At 40.3% G+C, this 25,899-nt stretch overlaps 1 protein-coding gene across 1 annotated transcript in view; it reads left to right on the top strand.

Moving 5' to 3' along the window:
- The window catches only part of SLC1A1 (solute carrier family 1 member 1), a 91,691-nt gene that overhangs the window by 27,081 nt on the left and 38,711 nt on the right, over positions 1-25,899 (top strand). The window contains exon 2 of the mRNA XM_090274137.1: positions 21,235-21,375. Coding sequence (XP_090130263.1) covers positions 21,235-21,375 — 141 coding nt within the window. The remainder of the gene's footprint in view (positions 1-21,234; positions 21,376-25,899) is intronic.

Here is a 25,899-nt window from a genome sequence, read left to right as displayed (position 1 = left end):
TGCAAACCCCAGGGCAACAACTGGAAGGGTGCCAATCACATACAGGAAGTAGGTGAAGTGACTGGAAATGGGGCGAGTGTCAGCCAAATCACCAGAAGCCAGGCAGCAGCATTGTCTCCTCTCCAGGCACCCCACCACAAATAGAATCACAAAGCACTGAAGAAGGGGGTCCAGGCCTGGCAATTAAGGCTCCACCCCACACTAGTTACAGGTGCCTTTGCTACCTAGGCCACACTACTAAGGCAGGGAGTAAAAGCCACTCTATCTAATACACAGAAGCAAACACAGGGAGGCTGCCAAATTGAGGAGACAAAGAAATATAGTCCAAATGAGATAACAGAACAAAACCCCAGAAAAAGAACTAAACAAAATGAAGATAGCCAGCCTATCTGATGCAGAGGTCAAAACACCGATGATAAGGATGCTCAGAGAATGCATAGAGTATGACAAAAAAAATAAAGGAAGAAATGAAGGTTGCAAAAAGTCCAATAAAGAAAAATACCTAGGGAATCAACAGTGAAGGGAAGGAAGCAGGATTCAAATCAATGACTTGGAGCAAAAGGAAGAAATAAACATTCCACCAGAACAGAAAGAAGAAACAAGAATTGAAAAAAAATGAGGAGACACTTAGCGACCTCTGGTACAACTTTTAACGTACCAACATCTGAATCATAGGGGTTCCAGAAGGAGAAGAGGAAGGGCAAGAAATTGAAACCATATTTGAAAAAATAATGAAAGAAAGCCTTCCTAATTTGGTGAAGGAAATAAACATACAACTCCAGGAAGCACAGAGTCCGAAACAAGCTAGACCCAAAAAGGACCACACCAAGGCACATCATAATTAAAATGCCAAAGATAAAAATAAAGAGAGAAACTTAAAAGCAACAAGAGAAAAGCAAAGAGTTACCTACAAAAGAGTTCCCACAGACTGTCAACTGACTTCTCAAAAGAAACTTTGCAGGCAAGAATTGCTGGCAAGTATTCAGAGCGTTGAAGAGCAAGGGCCTACAACCAAGATTACTCTACCCAGCAAAGCTATCATTTAGAATGGAAGGGCAGATAGAGTGCTTCCCAGACAAGGTAAAGCTAAAGGAATTCATCATCACCAAGCCATTATTACATGAAATGTTAAAGGGACTTATTTAAGAAAAAGAAGATCAAAACTATGAACATTAAAATGACAACAAGCTCACAACTATCAACTGATTCTAAAAAACAAAAACAAATGAACCAAACAACTGGAACAAGAACAGAATCATAGGTATGGGGATAATTTGGAGGGTTATCAGCTGGGAAGGGGCGGGGGAAAAACGAAAGAAATGGTGCAGGGACTAAGAAGCATAATTGGTAGGAACAAAATAGACAGGGGATGTTAATATTATAGGAAAAGGAGTAGCTAAAGAATTTACACGCACAATACATGGACATGAACTAAGGGCGATATTGCTCGAGAGAAAGTTGGTACCAGGCAGAGAGGACAAAGGGGGGAAAATTGGGACAACTCTAACAGCATAATCAATAAAATATACTTAAAAAAAGAAAGAGGGAGGGAGGAGTAGTAGAGTCAGAAAGAGATTAGAAGAAGCTGCTGGCTGTCCGAATGGAGGATGATGCAAGTGGCCTCCAGAAAAAAGGCAAGAAAACAGACTTCCCAGAGCCTACAGAAAAAACACATTCTTGCTGGCACCTTGATCTTTGTCCATTAACACTCCTTTTGGACTTCTGACTTCTGTTACTGTATGATGCTAAATTTGGGTTGTTATTTTTTAAATCAATTAATTAATTGATTATTTTTTAATATGCTTTATTGATTATGCTGTTACGGTTGTCCCAATTTCTTTTCCCTTTGTTCCCCTCCAGCCAGTGACCCCCCTCCCTCCAGTTGTCCCCACCCCTTAGTCCATGCCCATTGGTTGTGCATATAGTTCATATCAACATCTTCCTGTCTACACCACTCCCTCCTACTATGCTTCTTAATTCCTGTACCATCTCCCTCCCTTTCACCCTTCCCCCTCTCCACTGACCTCCCCGCAAAATGTTCCCCATACCTATAATTCTTTTTCCACTCTCATTGCCTACTTAGTTTGCCTTTGTTTCGATGCCTTAGCTTCTGCTGTTGGTTGTTGTGATACAGTTTTCATTTTAATGTTTGTAGTTTTGATCCCCCTTCTTCTAAACAAGTCCATTTAACATCTCATATAACAGTGGTTTGGATCTAATGAACTCCTTCAGTTTTACTTTGTCCTGGAAGCACTTTCTCTGCCCTTCTATTCTGAATGACAACTTCGCTGGATAGAGTAATTGTGGTTGTAGGCTTTTGCTTTTCATTATTTTGAATATTTCTTGCCAGTGCCTTCTTGCCTGCAGAGTTTCTTTTGAGAAATCAGCTGAGAGTCTTATTGGGACCCCTTTGTACATAATTCTCTTTTTCTCTCTTGCTGCTTTTAAGATTCTCTCTTTATCCTTAATTTTTGACATTTTGATTATAATGTGTCTTGGTGTGGTTCTCCCTGGGCCCAGCTTTTTTGGAACTCTCTGTGCTTCCTGGACCTGTAAGTCTATTTCCTTCCCCAAGTTAGGGAAGTTCTGCTTCATTATTTTTTCACATAATTTTTCCATTTCTAGTTCTTCTTCACTTTCTGGCAACCCTATGTTTTAGATGTTGGCCTGCTTATAGGTTTCTGAGCCTCTCCTCATTTTCCTCACTTTTCGTTTCCTCCTTCTGCACTAGTTGACTGTTTGTTCCTTCCCTATGTTCCAATTTGTTGATTTGATCCCTGGTTTTCTTTCCCTCACTACTAGTTTCATATGTGTTTTCATTCATTTCAGCAGGACTAGCCTTCATTCCTTCCTTGTCTTGTTTAAGATTAGCTGTTAGGTCTGTAAGCATTCTTATAACCAAAGTTCCGAACTGTGCCTCAGAAAGATTTCCTATCTGCTGCTTCATTAGATTAGATATTTGCTGACTGGTCAGCTGCATCACCGGTATCTATATTATGATCTGTGCCATCCTGACAGTTTTGTGTTTACCTTTGCTTCCTGAGCGGGGCTGTCACACCTCCTACGCTATAGGGAGTGGGGCCCCATGCACTTGTCACAACTGGGTGACCCTTCTCACCACTCTGTGGTGTTTTCTGTGGGGATGGGGGTCCAAGATGGATTCCTGTCGTTCACTCTCTGCTGAGAGACCGGGAGCCTCCTCCTCCGTCCCCAACCACTCCGGCCCCACAATCTAAGGCAATGGAGGTCTGCCTTTCCTGGCATTGGAATCGCAAGCTGGTGGGTCTGGTCTGCAGCCGGAGATGTTCCACAGGCGCTTCTCACCTCCCCTTAAATACGGGTGTCTGTGCTTACCGCCATCCCACTGCCATCGCCACTGCTGCTGCCGCCAGCACAGCTTGACCTCTCCGCTCCAGCTTCACCCCTCCTATCCATCCGGGCGAGCACCACCTCTATAACTTCATATATTGGACTTCCACTTATTTTCTGGAACTTCTAATTATTTCTGGTTTTGCAGTAGTTGTATTCCTTCTTAGTTGTGGAGGGAGACGGAGCGTGTCAGTCTAGGCTTCCATCTTGGCCGGAAGTCTCCTGTATGTGTTTGCCTCTTTGTCTTAGGTAGAGCTGTCACTCCTGTTCTGGGTTGTTATTTTTCAAAAAAGAAAGAAAGAAAAGAAATAACAGGTTTGTTTTGATTGGATGATGAGATTGAAGATGGTGCAGGCCCCTGTCGGTTAGGGACCTGGAATGGAACAGATGATTAATTCAATCAAGGGACTACTTACAGAGTTGGTCAAAGTTATGGAAATCAACAAAGGAATGTGAGGAACCCAGGGCTAATAACTGTGAGAAGCTATTTGCTCACCTCTGCCTGAAGGCAAGGGGAGGGGGCACAGTATTACTATAGTCCAGTGAGGTTTAGGGCTGTGGCAGAGGGGCCACATGACAGGACCTGTGTGGGCACAGAGGAACACAACTGCTAGAACTGTGGCAAGACAGGGAGGAAGTGAAGACAATAAATACTCCTACCTCTCTCCCTCTTTCCATCCTTAAGGTCTACAGCTGGGTCTCTTCTTGCCTAAATGCAGCCAAGGCCAGAGGGCAAGGAACCCTGGATTACACACTTTGTAGAGGAGCCTCCTAGGACACAAAGCAGGGCAAAAAGAGACAGAGAGTATATCTGAAAGACAAGTGGAGAATAACCAGCAAAGAGCCATATAGTATTGAGTGCCAGGCTAAAGGTGTTAAAAAGATACCAGGTCTATGAATGACAGCAAAGAAGTTAGTCTGATGATGTCTGGTGATACTGGTGGCAAACAAGACAGAAGTATGATGGTTCCTGTAACCTCTGTCACTATATACTAGCATAACCACTCTCCTGCCTTGCCCCATCCCACTGGCCCATCCCCTTGGCCTCCACATCTAGACAGCCTTGCCCCAACATCAGCCAGCCTTTCTTCCTTCCAAAGCGAGCAGGTGTGGTTGACGGAGGAGGCACCCAGAATACCAGTAACACGTCTCTCTCCACCTATAACTTAGAACTCTTCTCTTTGGAAGTGATAGAAATCCAGGTCCAAAAGGCTTAAACCAGAAAGGTTGGGGGATGAGGCATAGAATTTATGGCTCAGTTAGCTTAGAAACTCAGAAATAATAACTGGTTTCAAATACAGCTGGATTCAGGAGTTCAGACAAGATGATCCTGACCTTTTCTTTCTTTATGTATAATCTCTGCACTCCTGTGTTGTTTTCACTCTCAGGCAGGAGTCCCACTGGTGGTGAGAGAGCTGCAAGCACTGCTCAAGGTTTCCATTTTCCTGTTCTACACCAGGCAGAAAAGAGGGAGTTTCTTATTCCTGTATGTTCAAACAAGAGCTTGAGCCTCACTCAGCCCTAACTGGATCATATGCATGTTCTTCAGTCAGTTTTAGGATGAAGGCAATGTGCTTAACTAATGGGTCAGGCCAAAGTCTTTCTCTCATCCCATCCTGTTTTGCCAACTTGTGAATGAATGACAGGTTCAGCTCCACCTCAGACAGACTGAGCATTGGAAGGTATGCTGTTACAGCAGGGACAATGGATATTGGATGGCAGTTACAGCATATGTCCTGATTTTATCTCTTGTATTACTGAGGTATTTCCTGAGAATGATCAATACATATTCGCAGGTTATATCATTGAATTCATAATGCTATAGAAACATTTGAAGTTGTTCAGATAGTAACCACATACTTTGAAATTGATTAAATTTAGACAGAAACCATTTTAAATCCTGAAAGAGGGGAAGAATAATTAAGCAATGACTACAGTTAAATTTTTGCGTAAAAGTCTTTTTAAAAATGCTTTCCCCCTGAAGTCAGGAATAAGGCAATGATGACCACTCTCACCATTACTATTCAATATATCACTGGAAGCCTGAGCCAGTGTAATAGGGTTAGAAAAAGAAACAAAGGGCACATTTGGAAAGAAAAAATTATAACTGTTCTTACTTCCTATGTAGACATGATTTTGTCCACATAGGAAATTCCAAGAAATTTACAAAATAATTCCTAAGACTATAAGTAATTTAGCAAGGTTGCAAGATACAAGATTAGTGCACACACACACACACACACACAAACATTTGTTATTTCTATATATTAACAGTGTACAATTGTAAATGAAAAATTTTAAAGATTATTTCTAATGTCTCCCAAAAGTAAAAAGGTAGGTATATATATCTAACACAATCCACATAGGATCTGTATACTCAAAATTACAAAACGCGAACCTCCGGCTTGGACAGACATGCTGCATCTCCCTCCACAACTGAAAGGGAATGCAGCTACCTCAAGGCTGGAACCAACCAGAAGTTCCAGAGAATCAAAATGCATGGAAGTCCAGCAAACAAAGATATAGGGAGGACGTGCTCATCCAGACAGGTGGGAGGGGCAGAGTCGGGGCAGAGAGGGAGCTGTGTGGTGACAGCAGCAGTGGCAGCAGTGGCAGGCCAGGCTGGCAGAAAGTGCAGTCGCATGTTTTGAAAGGTCAGGAGGGACACCTGGGGAGCATTCCCAGCTCCTCACCAGACCTTGTGGCTCACAGTCCCAGCGCTGGGGAAAATCAAGCTTCATTGCTTCTGACTGTGCGGACCAATCAGGGTTGGGGTGGAGACAGAAACTGCCGGTCTCAGCAGAGTCCTCTTGTGCGGGGGGGCACCCAGGATCCTGGAATGTTCACAGACCCACCTACTCTGGGAACGACAGCCAGGGCAGCATGTAGAGGGACGCCAGTCTGGTGCAGAGGTGGGAGAGGTGCCTGGAAAGGGGGCGAGTGCTGGGCAGGTGGCATTGTTCCCTCTTGAACCACTCCCCCACATATTGCGCCACGACGTGGTGAAACAGGTCACCCTATACTGACGAGTCCCTAAGGATCCACCCCTTACAACGTAACAGGAGCGACAGCTCTACCTGGGATGTGGAGGCAAACAAACACAGGAGCCTGTGAGAATGAGGAGACAGAGAAGTATGGCCCAAAACGGGGAACAGATCAATGTTCCAGTGGGAGAACTAAGCGACGAGGAGATAGCCAACCTAACAGATGAGAAGATAGACAACCTAACAGGTGCAGAAACACTGGTGATAAAGATGCTCACAGGCTTGACAGATATGCTTGAGTACCGCAAACGCGTAAGACAAGTGAAGGCTCTGCTAAGTGAAACGAAGGAAAATCCACACAAAACCAATGGTGAAGGGAAGGAAACCGGGGTTCAAATCAATGATTTGGAACATAAGGAAGAAAAAACAGTCAACCCGTGCAGAATGAGGAAGCAAGAATTGAAAAAAATGAGGATAACTTCCCAAATTTTGCGAAGGAGATGGACATACATGTCCGGGAAGCACGGAGCGTCCTGGGCGAGCTGGACCCAGAGGAGACCACACCAGAATGTATCATGATTGAGATGCCAGAGGTGAAAGATAAAGACAGAGTCCTGGGGGCAGCAAGAGAGAGGCAGAGAATTGCCTATAGGCGGATGCCTATAGGACTATCAGCTGATTTTTCAGAACACTTTGCAGGCAGGAAGGGACTGGCAAGCAGTATTCAATGTGATGAAAAGCAACCTACAACCAAGATTACTCTATCCAGCAAAGCTATCATTTGGAATGGAAGGGGCAGATGAAGTGCTTCCCAGACAAGGTGAAGCTAAAGGAGTTCATCATCACCAAGCCATTATTATACTAAATGTCAAAGGGACTTACTTAAGAAAAAGAAGATCAAAACTATGAACACTAAAATGACAACAAACTCACAACTATCAACAACTGAATCTAAAAAATAAAAACAAAATCCAAGTAAGCAAACCAGAATAGGCACAGAATCATAGGTATGGGGATCATTTGGAGGATTATCAGCTGGGAGGGGGCAGGGGAGAAATGGGGATATGATGCAGGGATTAAGAAGCATAATCGGTTGGTACAAAATAGACAGGGGGAAGTTAAGAATAATATAGGAAAGGGTGAAGCCAAAGAACTTATATGCATGACCCATGGACATGAACTAAGCTGGGGTGGGATTTCTGGAGGGAAGTGGGGTACTGGGCAGAGGGGAGCAAAGGGGAGGAAAATCGGAAGTACTCTAACAACATAATCAATAAAATATACTTAAAGAAAGGAGACAAGAAAAAAATTACAAAACACTAATGGAAGAAATTACAAACCTAAAAAATGGAGAGACAAACCTGTTCATAGACTAAAAGATTCATCATAGTAAGTATGTCAGTTCTCCACAAATTGATTTATAGATTTAATGCAATTCTGGTCAAAATTCCAGGAGTATTTTATATAGCTGTATCAGACAAGCTGATTCTAAAACATATATGGAAACGCAAAGGGACTAGAATAATTAAAACAATCTTGAAAAAGGAGAAGTTGAAAAAAATTACATTCTCCTATTTTAAGACAGTAATCAAGACACTGTAGGTATTGGTGAAGGGACAGACATAGACATCAAAAAAACAGAATAGGAATTCCAGAAATAGACCCATGTAAATATGCCCAAGTTGATTTTTTGACAAAGATGTAAAAGCTATTCAAAGAAAAAGGATAATCTTTTCAACAAGTGGTATTGGAACAACTTGCCACTTATAGGCAAAAAAAAAAAAAATTAAACGCATTTTACACAAAAATTAACTCAAAGTGTCTCATAGATCTAAAGGAAACAAGTAAAATATAAAACTTTTAGAAGAAAACAGGAGAAAAATCCTCATGACCTCGAGTTAGGCAAAGAGTTCTTAGGCATTACACAAAAGCACAATTTGTAAAAGAAAAAATTGATAAGTTGGATTTTATTAAAAAATAAACTTTTGCTCCATGAAAGACACTGTTAATAGAATGAACACATGCCAGATAAAGCTGTACCTCTTAAATATATGCAATTTTTAATTTGTCAGTTATACCACAATAAAGCTGGGCGGAAAAGAGATTGAACAATCTACATACCCAGAGAAGATAACTGCAGATCACATATCCAACATAATGTGAATTTGTGTCGAGAATGTATAAAGAATTATCAAAACTCAATTATAAGAAAATAACCCAACTTTAAAAATGGGCAAAAGACTTGAACAGACACTTTACCAAACAGGATATGCTGATGGTAAATAAACACACAAAAAGATACTCCTCATTATTAGCCATTAGAGAAATGCAAATTGAAACCATGAGATACCATTACATACCTATTAGAATGGTTAAAATAGAAAATAACAGGTGCTGTTGAGTTGGAGCAACCACTATTCTTATACATTGCTGGTGGGAATGTAAAATGATACAGCCAGCCACTCTGAAAACCAGTTTGGCACCTTCTTAAAAGTTAAATGCACACTTACCAAATGACCCAGCAATCACACTCCTCTAGGTATATACCCTAGAAAGAGAGAAACTTACGTTCACACAGAAACTTCTACACAAACGTTCATAACTCTACTGATAATCACCCCAAACAGAAAACATCTATGATTCTATTTACATGACATTCTCAAAAAGACAACCATAGTGATAGAGAACAAATTAGTGTTTGACAGCAGTTGAGGGGAGGCATGGGGAGGTGTGTGTGTGTGTGTGTGTGTGTGTGTGTGTGTGTGTGTGTCTATAAAGGTATAGCATAAGGGAGTTCTTTGGATGATGGGACTGTTCTATATCCATGTCTCAATTTTGATGGTGATTGTTAAGAATTAAAAACGTGGTAAAGTCATAGGACTGTACACTAAAAAAAGTCAATTATACTGTATGATAACTACATTTACACACACACGCACCCCTGAAGAGTCAGGATGGTGCAGCCTTGACTGGTGTGACTCAGTTGATGGGGAGGCATCCTACAAAATGAATGCTGATTCGACTCCTGGTGAGGGCATATGCTTGGGTTGCAGGTTTGGTCCCTGGTTGGGGTGCATAGAAGAGGCAATCCATCTATGTTTCTCTTTCACATCGATATTTTTCTCCCTCCCTTTCTCTCTCCCTTCCCCTCCCTCTAAAAATAAATAAATAAAATCTTATTTTAAAAAGTCAGGATGGTGCAGACAAGACCACTGTTTGCAAGAGGTTGTCTGGGTTTAAGGTGAGGAAATTTTGTTTCTGGTATGTTCCCATCTCAGTGAAGAGCAAAGCCTCTAGTGGCCTGATGCATCCCATCCATCTGCTCGAATTATTTTGGGCAGTGTTGGGCATGGAAGGTAAGGAAATTTCTAAACTCTATATCTGCAGGGTCAGCCAAAGGCCTGCCTAGGGACACGTGTCACATGAGTCAAGGAGGAGGCTGGGAAAGCTTTCCAGACACCCTTGAGCTGAATTTTGAAGTTGCTGAAATGGTAAAGTGGGAAGGCACAGGGAGCAATATGCCAAGACCTAGATATCCTGGGTCTGGGCAGAAATGAAACTGGGACAGGGCGGGACAGAACCATTCAAAGGGCTTTAAGCAGTGATTCAACCAGATTTGCATCTTGGAAAGATTGCACTGGCTTTGGTTTGGAGGATGAGTTGGTGGAGACTAGACTAGCAGGAAGAATATTTGGAAGTTGATAAAGTGTCTTGGTAGGAAATGAGGTGGACCTGAACAAAGGCATTGTCAGTGAGGATGGAAGAGAGAGAGACAGATTTGAGAGTTTTTAGCCAGTAGAAGCAGTGGAACTTGGGACATGGAGTCATCTAGAATGTCCCCAAAGTGTACCCAGACTGCTTCAGTATCTCAGCTGTGTCAATTCTTTCCTGTGGGGCCTCAGTCAAGTTACTTCACTTCCTTGTGCCTCAGTTTCTCACTTGAAAATGAAGTTACCTCATAGTGTTGTTGTGAGGATCAAAGGTAACTATGCTTAGACCTGCATCTGGTACGTAGTATACACAGCCCTCAAAAACTGTCTGCAATGAAAACACAATTTAGGGGGATAGGGAACTCTTCCAGATATCTATTTTCAATGTGACCAATCACTCCCAAACTTACTGGCTTAACATAACAATGATCATATTATCATATCATAGGATCCCTTCTGATTCTCAGAGTTGACTGGCTCAAAGGCAGTTAGTTCTTCCTCTGGTTCTCTTTTGAGATTACTCGGAGGTGGCTGCTGGGACTAGAAGCAACTGAATATGCATGAACTACTTGTCTGCTACCTGGAAGACTCAAAGAGCTGGGGCTCCTCTGGTCTCTCTCTCTCTCTCTCTCTCTCTCTCTCATTTTCATTTTCCCATGTGGTCTCTCCAGCCTGGCAGCTTCAGGGTAGCTGCACTTTTCACATGCCACCTCAGGGCTTCAAAGTCTGTGTCTCAAGAAGAGAAATCATCAGAAGCTGGCCCTTTCTGATCTAGCTTTGAACTCCACAGAACCTCACTTTTGCTTTGTTCTCTTTACCAAGGCCATTGCAAAGGCCTACCCAGGTTTAAGGGAAAGGGGCAGGGACCTCATCTCCTGATAGGAGTGTCAAATAATTTATGGACCAATTTTAAAATCAACAGGGTAACCCAGGAGGAAAAAGTCAGGTCTTCTGGGAAAAGGAAAGCTATGTTTAATTTTCCCATGCTGGGTCCCATGTTGACGTACATATCCAGGCAAAGATTCCCTGCAGGCAGTTGTATATTGAGTCTGGCACTTGGAACACTGACTGAGGCAGGAGACAGAGATTGGAATACAAACTCTCTGGGAAACACTCATCTCGATGCAGAGGGGAATGTCCAGTGCTGGGGAGATGGAGAGTTTGCTCAGCCTGGCTGGGTTCCTCCAGACAACCATCTGATTTTACCCCTAGGATGTTGCAGTCTGAGAATTCTTTTTCTAGGTCCCAGCATTCTCTTGGCAAAAGAGTTTTCTTTCCACCCAGAGTGGACACTTGGTTGCCCACCTCAAGCATTGTCCCCGACATCTGCTGCCTGGCTGCAGATTGCCAGAATCCCCTGCCCCTACAGGCCAGGCAGTTCATGATTGCTTCTGTCCTCCACCCTCCTTTGTCAGGTGCTTTCTAATGCAAAAGAGTACTTGAAATTGCTAGGAAAGTTCCTTCCCTCCAGCTATCTCAAAATGTCCTTCAGAATTCAAGCCAGGTTCTTGTAATTGGCCTTTCCTTCCAGATTCTTTTAGAGAACCACATTAGCACTAGGGTTAGCCTGGTTTCTCCTTTGGGAACTACCACAAGGCAAGAGAAATCTATGAAAGAGGCAGCTCAAGTGTGTCTGACTTCAGAGCTGAACCTTCCAGAGACAAAAGTGCGAACTTACCCTAAACAGGCCTCAACATTTGGACAGTGGAAAACAATACGCATCAGCCAGTTCCTGACACATTGAGCTTGGGTCTGGTGGATTTAGTTTGAGCAAACAGGTGAGATAAAACAGCGGGGACATGGGAGAATCAGCATGGCTTTACCTGACCTCCTCTTCTCTCGGAAGCAGATGAGTTAATGAACCACCGTCATGTGTCACCAAGCCTTTCCTGACCCAGCTCATGTATCTGTTCTCTCTCTCACTCCTTTTACACAACAACCCAGATTCTTAGTTTCTCTTGTACAAGTTCAGACGATGAGGCCACCCGAGACCATCATTTCCATTGCATGGTGCTCGGCTGGAAATATGGGGACTGCCACGGACCCCGGAGGGCCTGGATCTCTCATGACTGCCCTAACCCCTAGCTTTGGACGTTTGCAATCTTTGATGTAAACAGTGAAAATAATTAAGATGCATTTAAAATCCATATTTAAGAATGGATTAGTTTCCTCCTTTTGATTTCAGGAAAGGTGACCAAGGAGTTCTTATTTCCTAGAGGGGTGCGTGGAAAGTTATTCTTCATTGCCTTTCAATGCAGTGTCTGTGGCTTCTTTTAGAGGGAGAAGCCAGCAGTCCCTCTGTCTCTCAGGGAAGAGGGAAAATATCAGATCCTTCGGCTTCCTCAGTCACGTTTCAACACTGGTCTCAAGGCAGGAGCCAGAGAGAAGGTCCACTCTCCCTTCAGGGAGAAGAAAGAAGAGGAAGAGAATTTTCTTGCTTTATGCTTCATTACATTTAAACTTTATCTCAGATCTCTGAGTCAGGTAACATTCCTCTTGCCTGGTGAAAAAAAGCAAGCATCAAGAGGCTATTGTTTACTCTCTGTCCCAGGAGCTAGGAAATAAATGGTGCGCAGTCTCCCAAGTGCCGGTTGTATCTGACTTTTATTGTTTGCCCTATTCTGTCTGCTTAGGATTCAGCTCCTTCCCAGCATGTTTCTAACAATAGTTTTTGTATAAGTGCTTAGTAGTATGAAGGCAGTTAAGAGCTGAACCAACATAAAACTTGAGCTTCTGCCTACACTAAATACTAGAAGTTTCTGTTCAACCCTGCACTGGGAGTATGTCTTTAGGCTTCCAAATTTTCCACCATTAATCCCTCTATAATTTGAATGGTCTTCATGGAAATTGAAACAACTAGGCAAAATACGGTGTAAAATAAGAATAATATAAGACATTGGTTTAGATCACAAAGTGCTTCCTACATACATTTTTCTCATTTGCTTCTCAACCACATTTCTGAGATACCTTCGCTGAAGTTTTTAGCTGAAGCAACCAAACACAAAAACATTAAATGTCAGTTAAATTATGTGGTAGAAGTGGAATTAGAATCCAGAGTCCTGGCTCCTTTTTCCACTGTATGCTCCTGCTTGATGTAGTTCTGAAAGCTGTTTTCTCTTCACTTTTGCTGCTGCTATTATTGTATGTTGTTGTTATTCAGTCACAGACGAAACTTACTGAGTTTTCCTGTGAACCAGGGGTGTGGCTAAATCCTTTGCATTCATTATTCCACTTAACACTCCCACAGCCACTTGACATAACTATTGTTGTCCCTCTTTGATGAGGATATAGACACTTAACTGGGTTAAGTGGCTTACCAACAGTCACACAGCTAGTAACTATTAGAGCAGACACAACTCCAGATATGGGTAACAACTAGAATTTCTAATATGACTTTTACCTTCACCTGAACCAGATGAGGGCAAGGACAATGAGTGTACACTCCACAGAGCTTAGGAAAAGGCAGCAAGGACGCAAGTCATTAATTAATGACAGCTGATTTTTTTTCTAGGACATTGGGTTGATTTTTCATTTTCTGCAGGAATTTTCAGGTCATATTGTTCTCAGAATAACCCTGGTTTTCTGTTGGTTGTTTTGATTTACTTTTATACCCTGTAATTGAAAATTGAGCTCTCAAACGTCTTTGTGGGCTATGAATTACAATCTGTCGTCACAACTTTTTAAAAAATTGATCTCCTGGCTGCTGTGGCTCAGTGGACTGAGCGTCGGCCTGCTAACCAAGTGTCGCTGGTTCGATTCCCAGTCAGAGCACATGACTAGGTTGCACGTCAGGTCCCCAGTTGGGGGCACATGTGAGAGGCGACCACACAGTGATGTTTCTCTCCCTCTCTTTCTCCTTTCCCCTCCCTCTAAAAATAAATAAATAAACAGACAAACAAACAAATAATTTTTTTTTTTAATTGATCATCTTCTTTTGAGCTTTTAACAAACGTGTCTTGCTTCTCCTGGGTTTTCAAATTGTTATATTCGGATAGTGAAGCCTTCAGAACTGATAAGCTAATGCATATCCTGTTAAGTGGAAGTTTGAACAAAATGCCACATCTTTGACAATCTTTGTGCTGTTAGTGTGATAATTAAAAGGAAAAATGTTTCTCTAAATTTTTGTCTTCTCTTCCACCCTATGAAAAAGCCATCAAATTGTCAACAAATCAAAATGTTATACTTAATATTATTATTAGTCCCTTTTTCTGTTTATTTTTAAGTCAGTTTAGTTTATTTGAGACTATGTGTATACTTTTTTAAATTGTGATACAATTCACATAACAAGATTTACTATTTTATGGTGTACAGTTTAGTGGTTTTTAGTGTATGCATTGTGTTGTGCAGTCACCACCACTATGTAATTTCAGAGCATTTCCAAACATTCCCCCAAAAGAAACCTATTAGCAGTCAGCCAGCCTCTGTCCCCCATCCTTATCTTATTGGCAGCCACTAATCTACGTTCTGTCATTATAGATTTGCCTACTCTAGACATTTCATAAGAATGGAATCATATAATATGTGACCTTTTGTATCTGCTGTCTTTGAGCATAGTTTTCAAAGTTTATTCATGCTGCAGCATGTATCAGTACTTCATTCCTTTTTGTGGCTGAATAATACTGTATTGCTTAGATATACCACATTTTGTTTATCTAATAATAAGTTAATAGATTTGTTTTTCACTTCTTAGTTATAGAGAATATTGTTGCTATGAACAGTTCTTATACAAATTTTGTGTGAAGATATGCTTTCCATTCCCTTGAGTGTATATATATGTGTGTGTGTGTGTGTGTGTGTGCGTATGAATGAATGAAATTGCTGGGTCATATGGTAATCCTATGTTTAAGTTTTTGAGGTTGTGCCAAATAGTTTTCCACAGGGACTGCATCATTTCACATACATACAATATAGGAGGGTTCCAGTTCTCCACATCTTTGTCAACACATGTTATTTTCTGATTGTGTGTTTGTGTCTGTCTGTGTGCACATCTTCCTCCTTTTCCTGGCTTCTGTGGGTTTGGCCTGCTGTGGTATTGATGCTACCCTAGGACTGGCCAAAGTGTCCTTTCACGGCTGACTGAAGAAAAACAACTGGTATTCCCTGAAGTGCTCTCAGGCTTGTATAAATTCCATAGAAATCCTGAAATAGTTATCTATTTGTGTTCTGAATTTAATTAGATTATTGAATCACAATGAAAATTATTTCAGAAGACACCAAAAACACTTTTTAATGTTTTTTCTTCTAGTGCCACTAAGATCCTGAGACCTTTATTTCGGCGATAATAAGTAGTATAGAGATTAACAAAGATCACATTCAGTGCATTTCATGGGTCCTTTATGTGTCATCATTTTAACCCTGACACTTTGTTATTGACTTATAGGGTAAAAGGAAATATTTCACTACCAAAATAAATACAGCAGACTAAGGGAATACTTTTGTAAAGTTAGTTACACTGCAAATAATTTACCTGAACTTTTCCCCTCAACTCCCAGCTTCACTGCTTTGGCCTCTGTGACCATCACTCACCTGTTTGAGGCATAACTGTATTGAGGATTTCATGAAAAAAAAAAAAAAAAGAGTGTACAGCCTATAGTAATAGCTAATATTTCTTTAGTACTTACTATGTGAGCCAGGTACCTTTTATTCTAAGCACTTCATATGTAGTCTCATTTTAAAATCTCCTAATGACTCTATGAGGTTAATATTTTATTTTGTTCATTGTTACAGACGAAGAAACTGAGGCACAGACAGTGGGGTATTTTTTCTAGTCAATAAAATGGTGAAGCCAGTATCTAAACACGGTCTGACTACAGAGCCTGCCTTCTGAAGAGTTGATGCTGAATTAGTTTCTTCCCACAAAATGTCTCATGTGATTTAATATGCCTTATTTCATCATGTAGATTAAAGGCCCCTTGATTATGTATTATTCTCATCTATATTCCCCCATTGGCCAATACATTGCAAGAACTAGGTGGTCTGTAAGTGAGTATTAGCTAAGTGATTCCATGAGATTACTTAAGGGTACTTGGAGAAGCAATGATTCTTTTAATATAGTAAGTCCTTAATATAGTAAGATCTTTCCTATATATTATGGCACTTCAACTTTATTCTTCACTGCCTCTGCTAACCATTTTAAAATGGACATATTGGAAATGGTAAGAACTAAATAATTACTGGTGCTGTAACAGCCAGTAATATGGCGATTGAGCTACTATGGATAGGTTCCCCCACCATCTCAAACACCTAGAAATATAACACCCTCTCCAACTTAACACAGAGCCAAACCCAAACTCAAAAGAGATCAGGGAAATTTCCCACATGCCAGAAATAAAAAGGGAACTCAAAGCCAGAGTGTAAATAAAAGCTGATGCTAAGTTCTAGGCCCAATGATAGCCCTTAATCATGGGAGACAGAGGTTTTAATATCCACATAAGGAGCAAGATACAATCTTGGCCCTTATGCATGAAGGAGCTAGAATTAGACCTCTGCATAAAGCCTGGAACCTCAAATGTTGGCCCCATCCTTGGAAAGAAGACCAAAAAAATTCTACTTGGGAAAACCTCAAGGAAGCTTGCCACCTGCCCATAGCTAACAGTAAGGGAAAGAGAGCAACTACAAGAAAATTAAAAACCCAGACATATACTTTACCTAGGTGTGTGATCTAAACCTACACCACCATATCATGCTGACTTCCTAAACCGAAAAACTAATGAGAAAACAGTCTGGATGCTTTGAAACTCTGAAATCCCCAAGAAAAACAAGTATCTTATAGGGGAGCACATTCACAACTCACATAAAAAAGCCAATCCCTTCCCAAAAGACAAGTCTACAGTCAAAAATAACAAGCCACACAAGGAGATGACACAGCAGGAGAATACATGTTCCCCAAACTGGAGATGATATAACAGTCTGAAAGAATACGTACTAAATATGTTTTAAATGATTAAAGTAAAACAGGTGCAATAGAAACTAAAAATAGAAAAATGATAGTAGGAAAATGATTCTATAACTTCCAGAAATGAAAGTTAGAAACAAGGGACTTTAAAACTCAATGAATGAATTAAACATCTAATAGATAAAACTGAAATCAGGATTGGTAAATTGGAAAGCAGGTGTAAGAAAATTCATGAGATGCAACACAGAGAGATAAAAAGGAATATTTTAAAGCCCCCTAAATTCCCAAATACTAATATACCAAAAAGCATATTTTTAAAAATACAGTTTAAAGAAGAAATCAAAACATAAATTATAAGACGTTTAGAACTAAACCATGAAAATAGTAATAATTTGTCACACTAACACAGAGTTTAGAAGGAAATATATACTCAAATAAGTATATTGGGGAAAATAAAAACAAGCTAATGTGGTAGGCAATCAACTCAAAAAATTAGAAAAAAGAAAGTAAACCTAAAAATAAAAATAGAAGGAAAAAAATCATTAGCTATGAGCAGAATAATATAGAAAACAAAAACAAAATAAGGAATGTGGTATAGAATACTCAACAGCTCCTAGAATGGATCTACCTGAATATGAATAAATCCCAAAGATAAAAGGAAAAAAAATCTCACACAGAAAAGGTAGGTTACAAAATAATACGTCCAGACTGATACCATGTAAGTCAAAATTTCAAGCACAAACAACATTATACATTTTAATGTGTACAGATATATGCAAAAACCTATTAGATCATCCCCAAAATCTACTTCCTTCCCAAATCAGACTCAATGTTTCATTGCAGGTGGGAGACAGAAAGGGAGAGACGACTCAGCGTTCACCATTACTGCTATTGACAGCAGTGCAGACCACATTCCTTATTGACAGTGGACAGATCCACCATCCACAGATCCATGAAGGAAAACATTTATTACTGCAATAATAACAAAGTTGTATTCTTTTTTTAAACTCCTCTCCCTTAGGTCCTCGAGCTCTTAGTACAGTACTTGGCATATAGTTGGATGTTAACACATGTTGACTTGTTATTGCTTTTTCTTGAATTTATATAATACAGAGAAAGTGTATAATGTATTTTCTTCCCTTGAACCTGAAAATGTGCAATAACTAAAGCCTTCACATCCTATTTTGTACTTGTCCCCTTTGGTTGTTTACCAGTTTACCAGTTGGGTGATGGTCAAGACATATATCCATCCAAAGTAGTAGTACACAGCATTTTAAAAGATGGAAATGTGTAATGAGGGAATATTTATTATATAATGTTAAATTAAAAATACTAAAAACAAAATAAAAATCCTTACATGTTCTAACATGGGTGAACTTTGAAAATATGCTAAATGAAAGAATCCAGACACAAACGCCACTGTATCAATCAGGATTTTCCAGAGAAACAAACTCTCTTTATATACATATATCTACATGAGATTTATTTATCCTCATCCAAGGATATGTTTATTGATTATAGAGAGAGACGAAGGGAGAGAGAGAGAAAAGCATCTATTGGCTGCCTCCCATACACACGCCAAACAGGGATCAAACCCACAACCTAGGTATGTGCTCTGACTGGGAATTGAACCCACAACCTTTGGTGTATGGGATGATGCTCCAACCAACTGAGCAACCTGGCCAGAGCTACATGAGATTTATTTTAACGACTTGTCTCACACAATTGTTGGGGCTGGCACATCTGAAATCCATAGGGCAGGATTCCTTCTTCTTCAGGGAAAACTGTTTTTACTGTTAAGGCCTTCAACTGATCGGATGAGGCCACCTAGATTATCAAGGGTAATCTCCTTTACTTCAAGTCAACTAATTGTAGATGTTAACCATAATTAGTACTATTGCCTATCCAAGTTGACACATAAGACTAACCATCATAGCCTCATATTGTATGATTCCATTTATATGAAACGTCTAGAATAGGCCAATCCATAGAGAAAGAAGGCAGATTCAGGTTGCCCAGGGGGTGGGGAGAAGAAGGAATGGGAAGTGACTGCTAACTGATAAGGAAGCTTCTTATTGGAATAATGGAAATGTTCTGGAATTATTCAATACATAGTGGTGATAGTTGCACAACATTGTGAATATACTAAAAACCACTCATTGTACATTTAAAACAGAGTTAATTTTGTTATGTAAATTTTATATCAACAAATTGCCCCTAACCCCTACAATTATATAGCCATTAAAAATAACAAGAGATAAAACACAAGAAAAATACATGTAAAGTACTTAGCACAGATTCTGACATATGAGGGGGATGCCCTCCAAAATGAAATTATCTTCTGGAGGCCAGGCACCTTTTAGTACAGGCTTCCCCCACTAGGTGAGTGTTCTAGGAATCGATCTGTGTCAGTGCACCAGCTGGCGTTGTTGTGAGAGGCTGCATTTGACTTCAGTGAAAATTTTTTAATGCATTTGCCCATTTCATGATGGTGATTTACAAGCACGCCTGCCCACACTGCGCTGAGTATTCAACAGTTTTTGACTAAAAATGGCATGATCCCCATGCCCCATCCTCACTATTCACCCAATCTCACCCAGAACAACTTTTTTTTGTTTCCCCGGATGAAAAAGTCCTCAGAGGGCAGCGTTTTTCCAATGTGGAAGAGGTGAAGCAAAAAATGACAGAAGACATCAAAATCGACAAGTTCATAAACTGCTTCGAGCAGTGGAAAAAAGTGTTGGTAGATGTATTGCTCAAATGGAGAGTACTTTGGAGGTGACTGAGGTTTAAACGTAAGAATAAATACACCATTTTTTTATAAATACCGGGATTTTGGGGTCCCCCCTTGTATAGTATATGCTCAATAATTCTTAACCATTTTATTATGATTAACTGCAATAGTATATGGAAAAATGAAAACTATTTCACCTTACATGTACATATTTGAGTTGGTAAGGTTGTGGGTGAGTTTTTGCATTTATTATTTCCAGTAGAGCTGTCCCAGCATAGCTTGTGCAGTAAATACATTTATAAGGGTTTAAAAATAAAAGCTGTACTGATTCAGAAGCATCTGTTTTTGAGCCAAAGTTCACATAAGAGCTTGCATTAGTGAAGCTACTCAGCTCTAAAGAAAAAGATGAGAAAAGGTTACTAGAAAATGTATCTTGGAAGGTTCAGCTATTTGGTCTACTAATAAGCATGGGAAGTATACCTGAATTTAAATGAAAATTCTAGTATTGATTATAATTCACATCTCTTTTCATTGCCCTGGGGTTCTAAATTTTCATGTTTGTGAATGAGCGTATCCAGTGATAGCCTCCTTGAATCTTCCTGCTCTTTAGTCATTTTACTTCCAATTTGCATGGCATCTTCAGTAGTTGGTTTAAAAGGGGTGGGGAGGAGAAGGGGGATATGTGAGGAGTGGGATGGTATAGAGTAGTTGGATGTTATTTGGGTCATTTGGAAGAGGATAAAGAAGAAATATTTAAAATTCGTAATTTTTAGTTATCAAAAGTTATCACAGCAGAAGGATTTCATAGACATTTTGTTAAGACAAGCTTTCAGAGAATGTATAACAGTTATTGATATTGAACATTCCCCTACTCACATAATTATAAGCCTAAATGTCCAAGGTACTCAAGATTAGAAACTTTTTAAAAAGCCTCTTGATCAAACTTGAACACGTCATTAACTAGAAAGACCTGAAAAGAACGCAAAGCATTAGAGAACATAATTGTTCAACAATATGGTAAATATATCAAACCAACAGAATCTTATGTTGCTGTTAAAATTATAAAAGTTGTATAAACAGGAGTTTTTTATAAAAATTATAAAAAGTAATTATGATTAAAATAGAGGAAAATGAAAACTGATATGTAAACTGTAAAGTACATAAGATATCTAAGCCAGGCAAAGAATAAGTGTGGTATATAAAAACAAAAGTTATATTGGGTTGACTAAGATGATTGATTGATTTTCCTTCTCACAGTATTTTTGATGTTTTGTCATTATACTAGATATGATTGAAAAAAATAAATAAAAACAAATTTTTCATGTGAAGAATACTTTTTAGAGATTTACCAAATGTGGACTTTGTACTCATTACAATGTGATTTGGCTTTTAAGTGTAAAATTCACAGACTCACGAGAGATTTATGTAAATTGTTTCTCTTGCCATTAAAATTTGCATTGGGGGCAGTATTTTTCCTTAGAAATGTATACAGGAGAACTCAGTAGTGCTCTTTTTTTTCTTTTCCATCTTTGTTTTTCTTAGGAATTGCTGTAGGAGTCTTGGTCCGAGAATACAGCAAATTCTCTACTCTGGAGAAGTTCTACTTTGCATTTCCTGGAGAAATCCTAATGAGGATGCTGAAACTCATCATTTTGCCGTTAATTGTATCCAGCATGATCACAGGTACCTTGAGAAAATTGATGCTCCCTGTGATTCTTTAAGGAGCCATCACTTAAGTTCTTTCTTTCTTTTTTAAGTATATTTTATTGATTATATTCTTACAATAGTTCCAATTTTTTCCCCTTTGCTCCCCTCCGCCCAGCACCCCCCTCCCCCATCAATCACCCCCAAGTTCATGCCCATGGGTTGTACATACAAGCTCTCCTGCCTCACCCTTTCATATATTCTTCTTCTTCTTTTTTTAAAATAAATAAATAATTAATTATTTTAACAATAAAAAAATAATCCCTCCCTCTCAATCTTAAAACCCTTTATGATCTTATAAAGGACAATGGGCAAAGGTCTCGAGCTCCTCTAGCTGCCTCAAGCTGTACATGGTCGTCGTCCTACCTACCCTTGGGTCCAGAAATCCCTAATAAGAGTGGGGGTGTGGAGGGGAGGGTGGCCTTCCCACATGGGGAAGGATCGTGCAGACTCCAGGTTGGTTGGCTGTCCCTGGACAAAGGCATGCTTGATTTAACAGGCTGGCATCCTTGTTGTATTCTGGAGGCAACAGATTTGGCAACAGGGTTAAAGGACATCATTCAATCGATAACCACTAGATGACAAAAGGCAGGTATTAATTTTTCAATATCCCACATTAGGGAAAAGAAGGGCTTCTTTGGAGAGGAAGGTGTGCCAGGTACATCTCACCTGTCCAAAACCCTTTTGCCCATTATACTTAGTTTGGGCTGAGGGAAATATTTTAGGTTTCTCCTCTCTCAGGCCTCTGGGCTCTTTCTGTCCAAGCCTTTAGGACAGAAAAGAGAAACCAGTTTTAAAGTGAAATCCACAGACCACCCCCTACTTCACCAACCCAGCCACTTAGTTCAGCCAAACCATTGAGTCTCAGGAGGCAGCACTGCAGAGAGGATTAAGTTAGGCCTATACGTACAGACAATCACTCAGGTAATGAGATCGTAGGCTTATGCCCTTTGAAAACAGAAAACACATGTTAATTTATGTAACATAACCCACATACAAGTCTCTAAATCTGTAGGACTGTCTTATCGGAAAGACAGCCAGTTGCAAGGCAATTCACATTCTTCTTGCCTGTAAATTAAACATCTTTGATAATGCCACAGACATAGTTTAACTTTCAAATGAAAACAAATTTTAAATGAAAAGAAACTTTAAAGACGGTTAGCTGCACTACTTTATAGTCTACCACTGAGCATTGTGATTTTCCTTGAATCACAATTTTTCTCCCTAAGATTACCCTCCTTGTCATTAAAGGGACTGCATTAAGTCCATTTTTAATTTATCCTGTTCATTTGCATAAACATAAGAGCAGAAAATGATCACTTCTGATCTTTAGTTCTGCTTTGCTGGAACTTACGTAAAGAACATTTAGGGTGACCTTCAGTTTGCCCTTCAAGGCACAGAAGCAGAACCACATACCTGGCATTCAGCCTTGCCTGTAAACACCTGTCTTTTCCAAGTCCTTCTGGTTTTCCATTGTGCCTTAAGGTCCCATCTAGCCATCTTTCAGGAAAACAACCTTCGTTCCTTCCCTGGAAAGACTGCCATGGACCGTGCATCCATCCAAGGTACCAGGCCTTTTATCTCGTGGACTTTTATTACCTTTGAAAGTCAATCCCAGTTCCTCAGGGCTTTTTGGTAACAACCAGAGCCCAAGCATGTCTCCTTTAGGCATGACATTCCAGTCAAAGTTTTAGTTAAAAAAAAAAAACCTCTATTAACAACTGGTCTTATTAGTTTTATGCAAAGAAACTTATGTCATTACTTACTTGTTTAGAATGCCAAACTCTGTAGGGATCAGATAGGGAGAAAAATATACAGTGTGAAGGAAAATCCTTTTCCTTCTAATATTCACTGAACTTGCATTTCTATTCTTTATATTTTCATTTTTCCCCCCAACTAAAAATTTTTTTATTTGTTTTTTCATTACAGTTGTCTCACTTTTTTCCCCCTCTTGCTTCCCTGCACCCTGCCACCCCTTCTCCCACATTCAGTCCCCACCCAGTTGTCCATGTCCATGGGTCATTTATACATGTTCTTTGACTAGACCCTTCCTCTTCTTACCCCCCTCTCTCCCTCCCATCTCCCCCTTTGTTACTGTTAGTTTATTCCTTCTTTACATACCTCTGGTTCAATTTTGCTCATTTGTTTGTGTTGTTCATTAGTTTCCTGTAACAGGTGATAGCATAAGGTATTTTTCTTTCGTTGCCTGGCTTATTTCGCTAAGCATAATTCTCTGTAGTTCCATCCATGTTGTTGCAAATGGTAGAAGTTCCTTCTTTCTTTCAGTACTTATTCATTGTCATTTTCCCCCTTTGTACTCGTGTTCCTCTCTGTCTCTCTCTGTTTCTTCATCTTCTTAAAGCAGATCCTTTAGCATCTCTTGCAATGCTGGTTTGGTGGAGATGTATTCTTTTAGCCTTCTTTTGTCTTGGGAACTCCTTATTTCACCTTCCGTTTTGAATGAGAGCCTTGCTGGGTAGAGTATTTTTGGTTGTAGACCTTTGTTTTTTGTTGCTTGGAATATTTTTTGCCATTCCCTTCTAGCTTGTAGTGTTTCTGCTGAGAAATCTGATGATAGTCTTATTGGAGCTCCCTTGTATGTTATTAGCTGTTTCTCTCTTGCTGCTTTTAGGATTCTCTCTTTGTCTTTGAATGTTGGCATTTTAATTATGATGTGTCTTGAAGTGGGCCTGTTGGGGTTCATCTTCTTTGGGACCCTCTGTGCTTCCTGGACTTGCGTGACTCTTTCTATCCTCATGTTAGGGAAGTTTTCTGTCATTAGTTTTTCAAAGCGGTTTTCTATCCCTTGCTCTTTTTCTTCTCCTTCTGGAATTCCTATGATACGGATATTTTTACGTTTCATGTTATACTGCAGCTGTCTTAGACCCTCTTGAGTATTGTTGAGTCTTTTTTCATTTTGTTGCACTGTCTGGGAGTTTTTGTCTAAGTTTTCCTCCAGCTCGCTGATCCGATCTTCTGCTTCCTCTAGCCTACTTTTAATTCCTTCTACTGTGTTCTTCAATTCAGAGATCGTATTCTTCATTTCCTCCTGGCTCTTATTGATAGCTTCCATGTCCTTTTTCATGCTGGTGTAATTCTCAGTAAGTTCCTTGTAGTTTTTCTGGAGTTCTTTGTAGTTTCCGCTGAGCTCATTGAGCTTCTCCATAATCCATGTTTTGAATTCCATATCTGATAGTTTGCTCCCCTCTATTTCATTTAGCACTCTTTCTGGGGATTCTACCTTTCCTTTCGATGGGGGGTTGTTTCTCTGTCTCCCCATTTTTGTGACTCCTATTGTTTGTTGGTTCTTCTTAGAATGATCTGCACTTCCTGGATCTGCCCCTGGTGGCATCAGATCCTGTACCAGTCTGGGCCTAGGCAGCCTGTTGGAGACTTCCAGGGATCTACTGCCTTTGTCTATCTTCTTTAGTTGTTAATCTATTCAATCTGTGATTAGCCGTCAGGCTTAAGGACCGTGGGTGTGGCAGCTTAATTCCTGTAAGTGGGGCTTTTGCTTCCCCTCGGGCTGAGGCCACTTGGAGGGAATGGTCTGCCTGTAGTACTGGGGATGAGTCAGCACTGAGACCCTGCCGGCCACTTCCCCAGTTCTCCCCTCAAAGCCACCACACCAAACTCTCCCCAAATGTCTCCAGTCCTCTCTGCCTTCCCTCTGCTTGAGCCCAGGGTAAGTGGCGGCAAAATATTTTCGTATGTGATCCGCTTAAGAGCTCTTTTTCTCCAGCTGTTTCTCTCCGGCTAGCAAGAAACCATGTGGCTTTTCGCTTTTCACAGCTGGATACTATTTTACTTTCCACTCTGTTGCTGTAGGCTGGGAAGCTCAGCTGGGAGTTTATACCCTGCCCTTCTCAGGGGGAATCCCCGGCTGCTGAGCTGTTTCTCAGTCCCTTCAGCTGCCACCCATGTGAGCCCAGCCAACCCTTCCGCGTCTCCGCACTCCCTACCGGTCATGTTGTGATGTAGTGGCCTTTTCTGTCTCTCCGTGGTTATAAGACTTCTTTCCAGCTAGTGTTTGGTTGGTTATTCCAGATGATTTCTCCAAAATTAAGTTGTAAATCCAGACTAGTTCTGGGAGGAGGTTAGTGTAGCTTCCACTTACTCCTCTGCCGTCTTGTTTCTCATCAAGTTCTTTCTAATTATGGAAAAAATCAAAATGTTTTTGATGCATAACACACATTCATACACATACACTCATACTCCTTACTTGGGAAGTATATGTTTGCTTGGGTGGAAATATTTTATTATTCAGAAAGTGACATTGCTTTGTGGCATTGCTCACTTGTAATACTCTTCACCGCAGATCAAATCTTCATTTGACCAGCCATATGATGTGCTGTGAGGAAGACACCATTTTCAAACATATTATAAATAAAACTCTGTCCAGCGCACAGAAGTTTAAAAAAAAAAAAGGCAAGTTTTTCGCTGAAATGTCAGCCAGTGTTCTCAGGCAAAATGTGGTTGTCAGTTTTCACCATGTTTCCTGTA

This window comes from Furipterus horrens, unplaced genomic scaffold, assembly GCF_987537825.1.
Source record: "Furipterus horrens unplaced genomic scaffold, mFurHor1.1.pri manual_scaffold_4, whole genome shotgun sequence".
Classification (NCBI taxonomy): Eukaryota; Metazoa; Chordata; class Mammalia; order Chiroptera; family Furipteridae; genus Furipterus; species Furipterus horrens.
The sequence above is the reverse complement of the archived record's forward strand: the minus strand, read 5'-3'. Positions and strand labels throughout refer to the sequence as shown.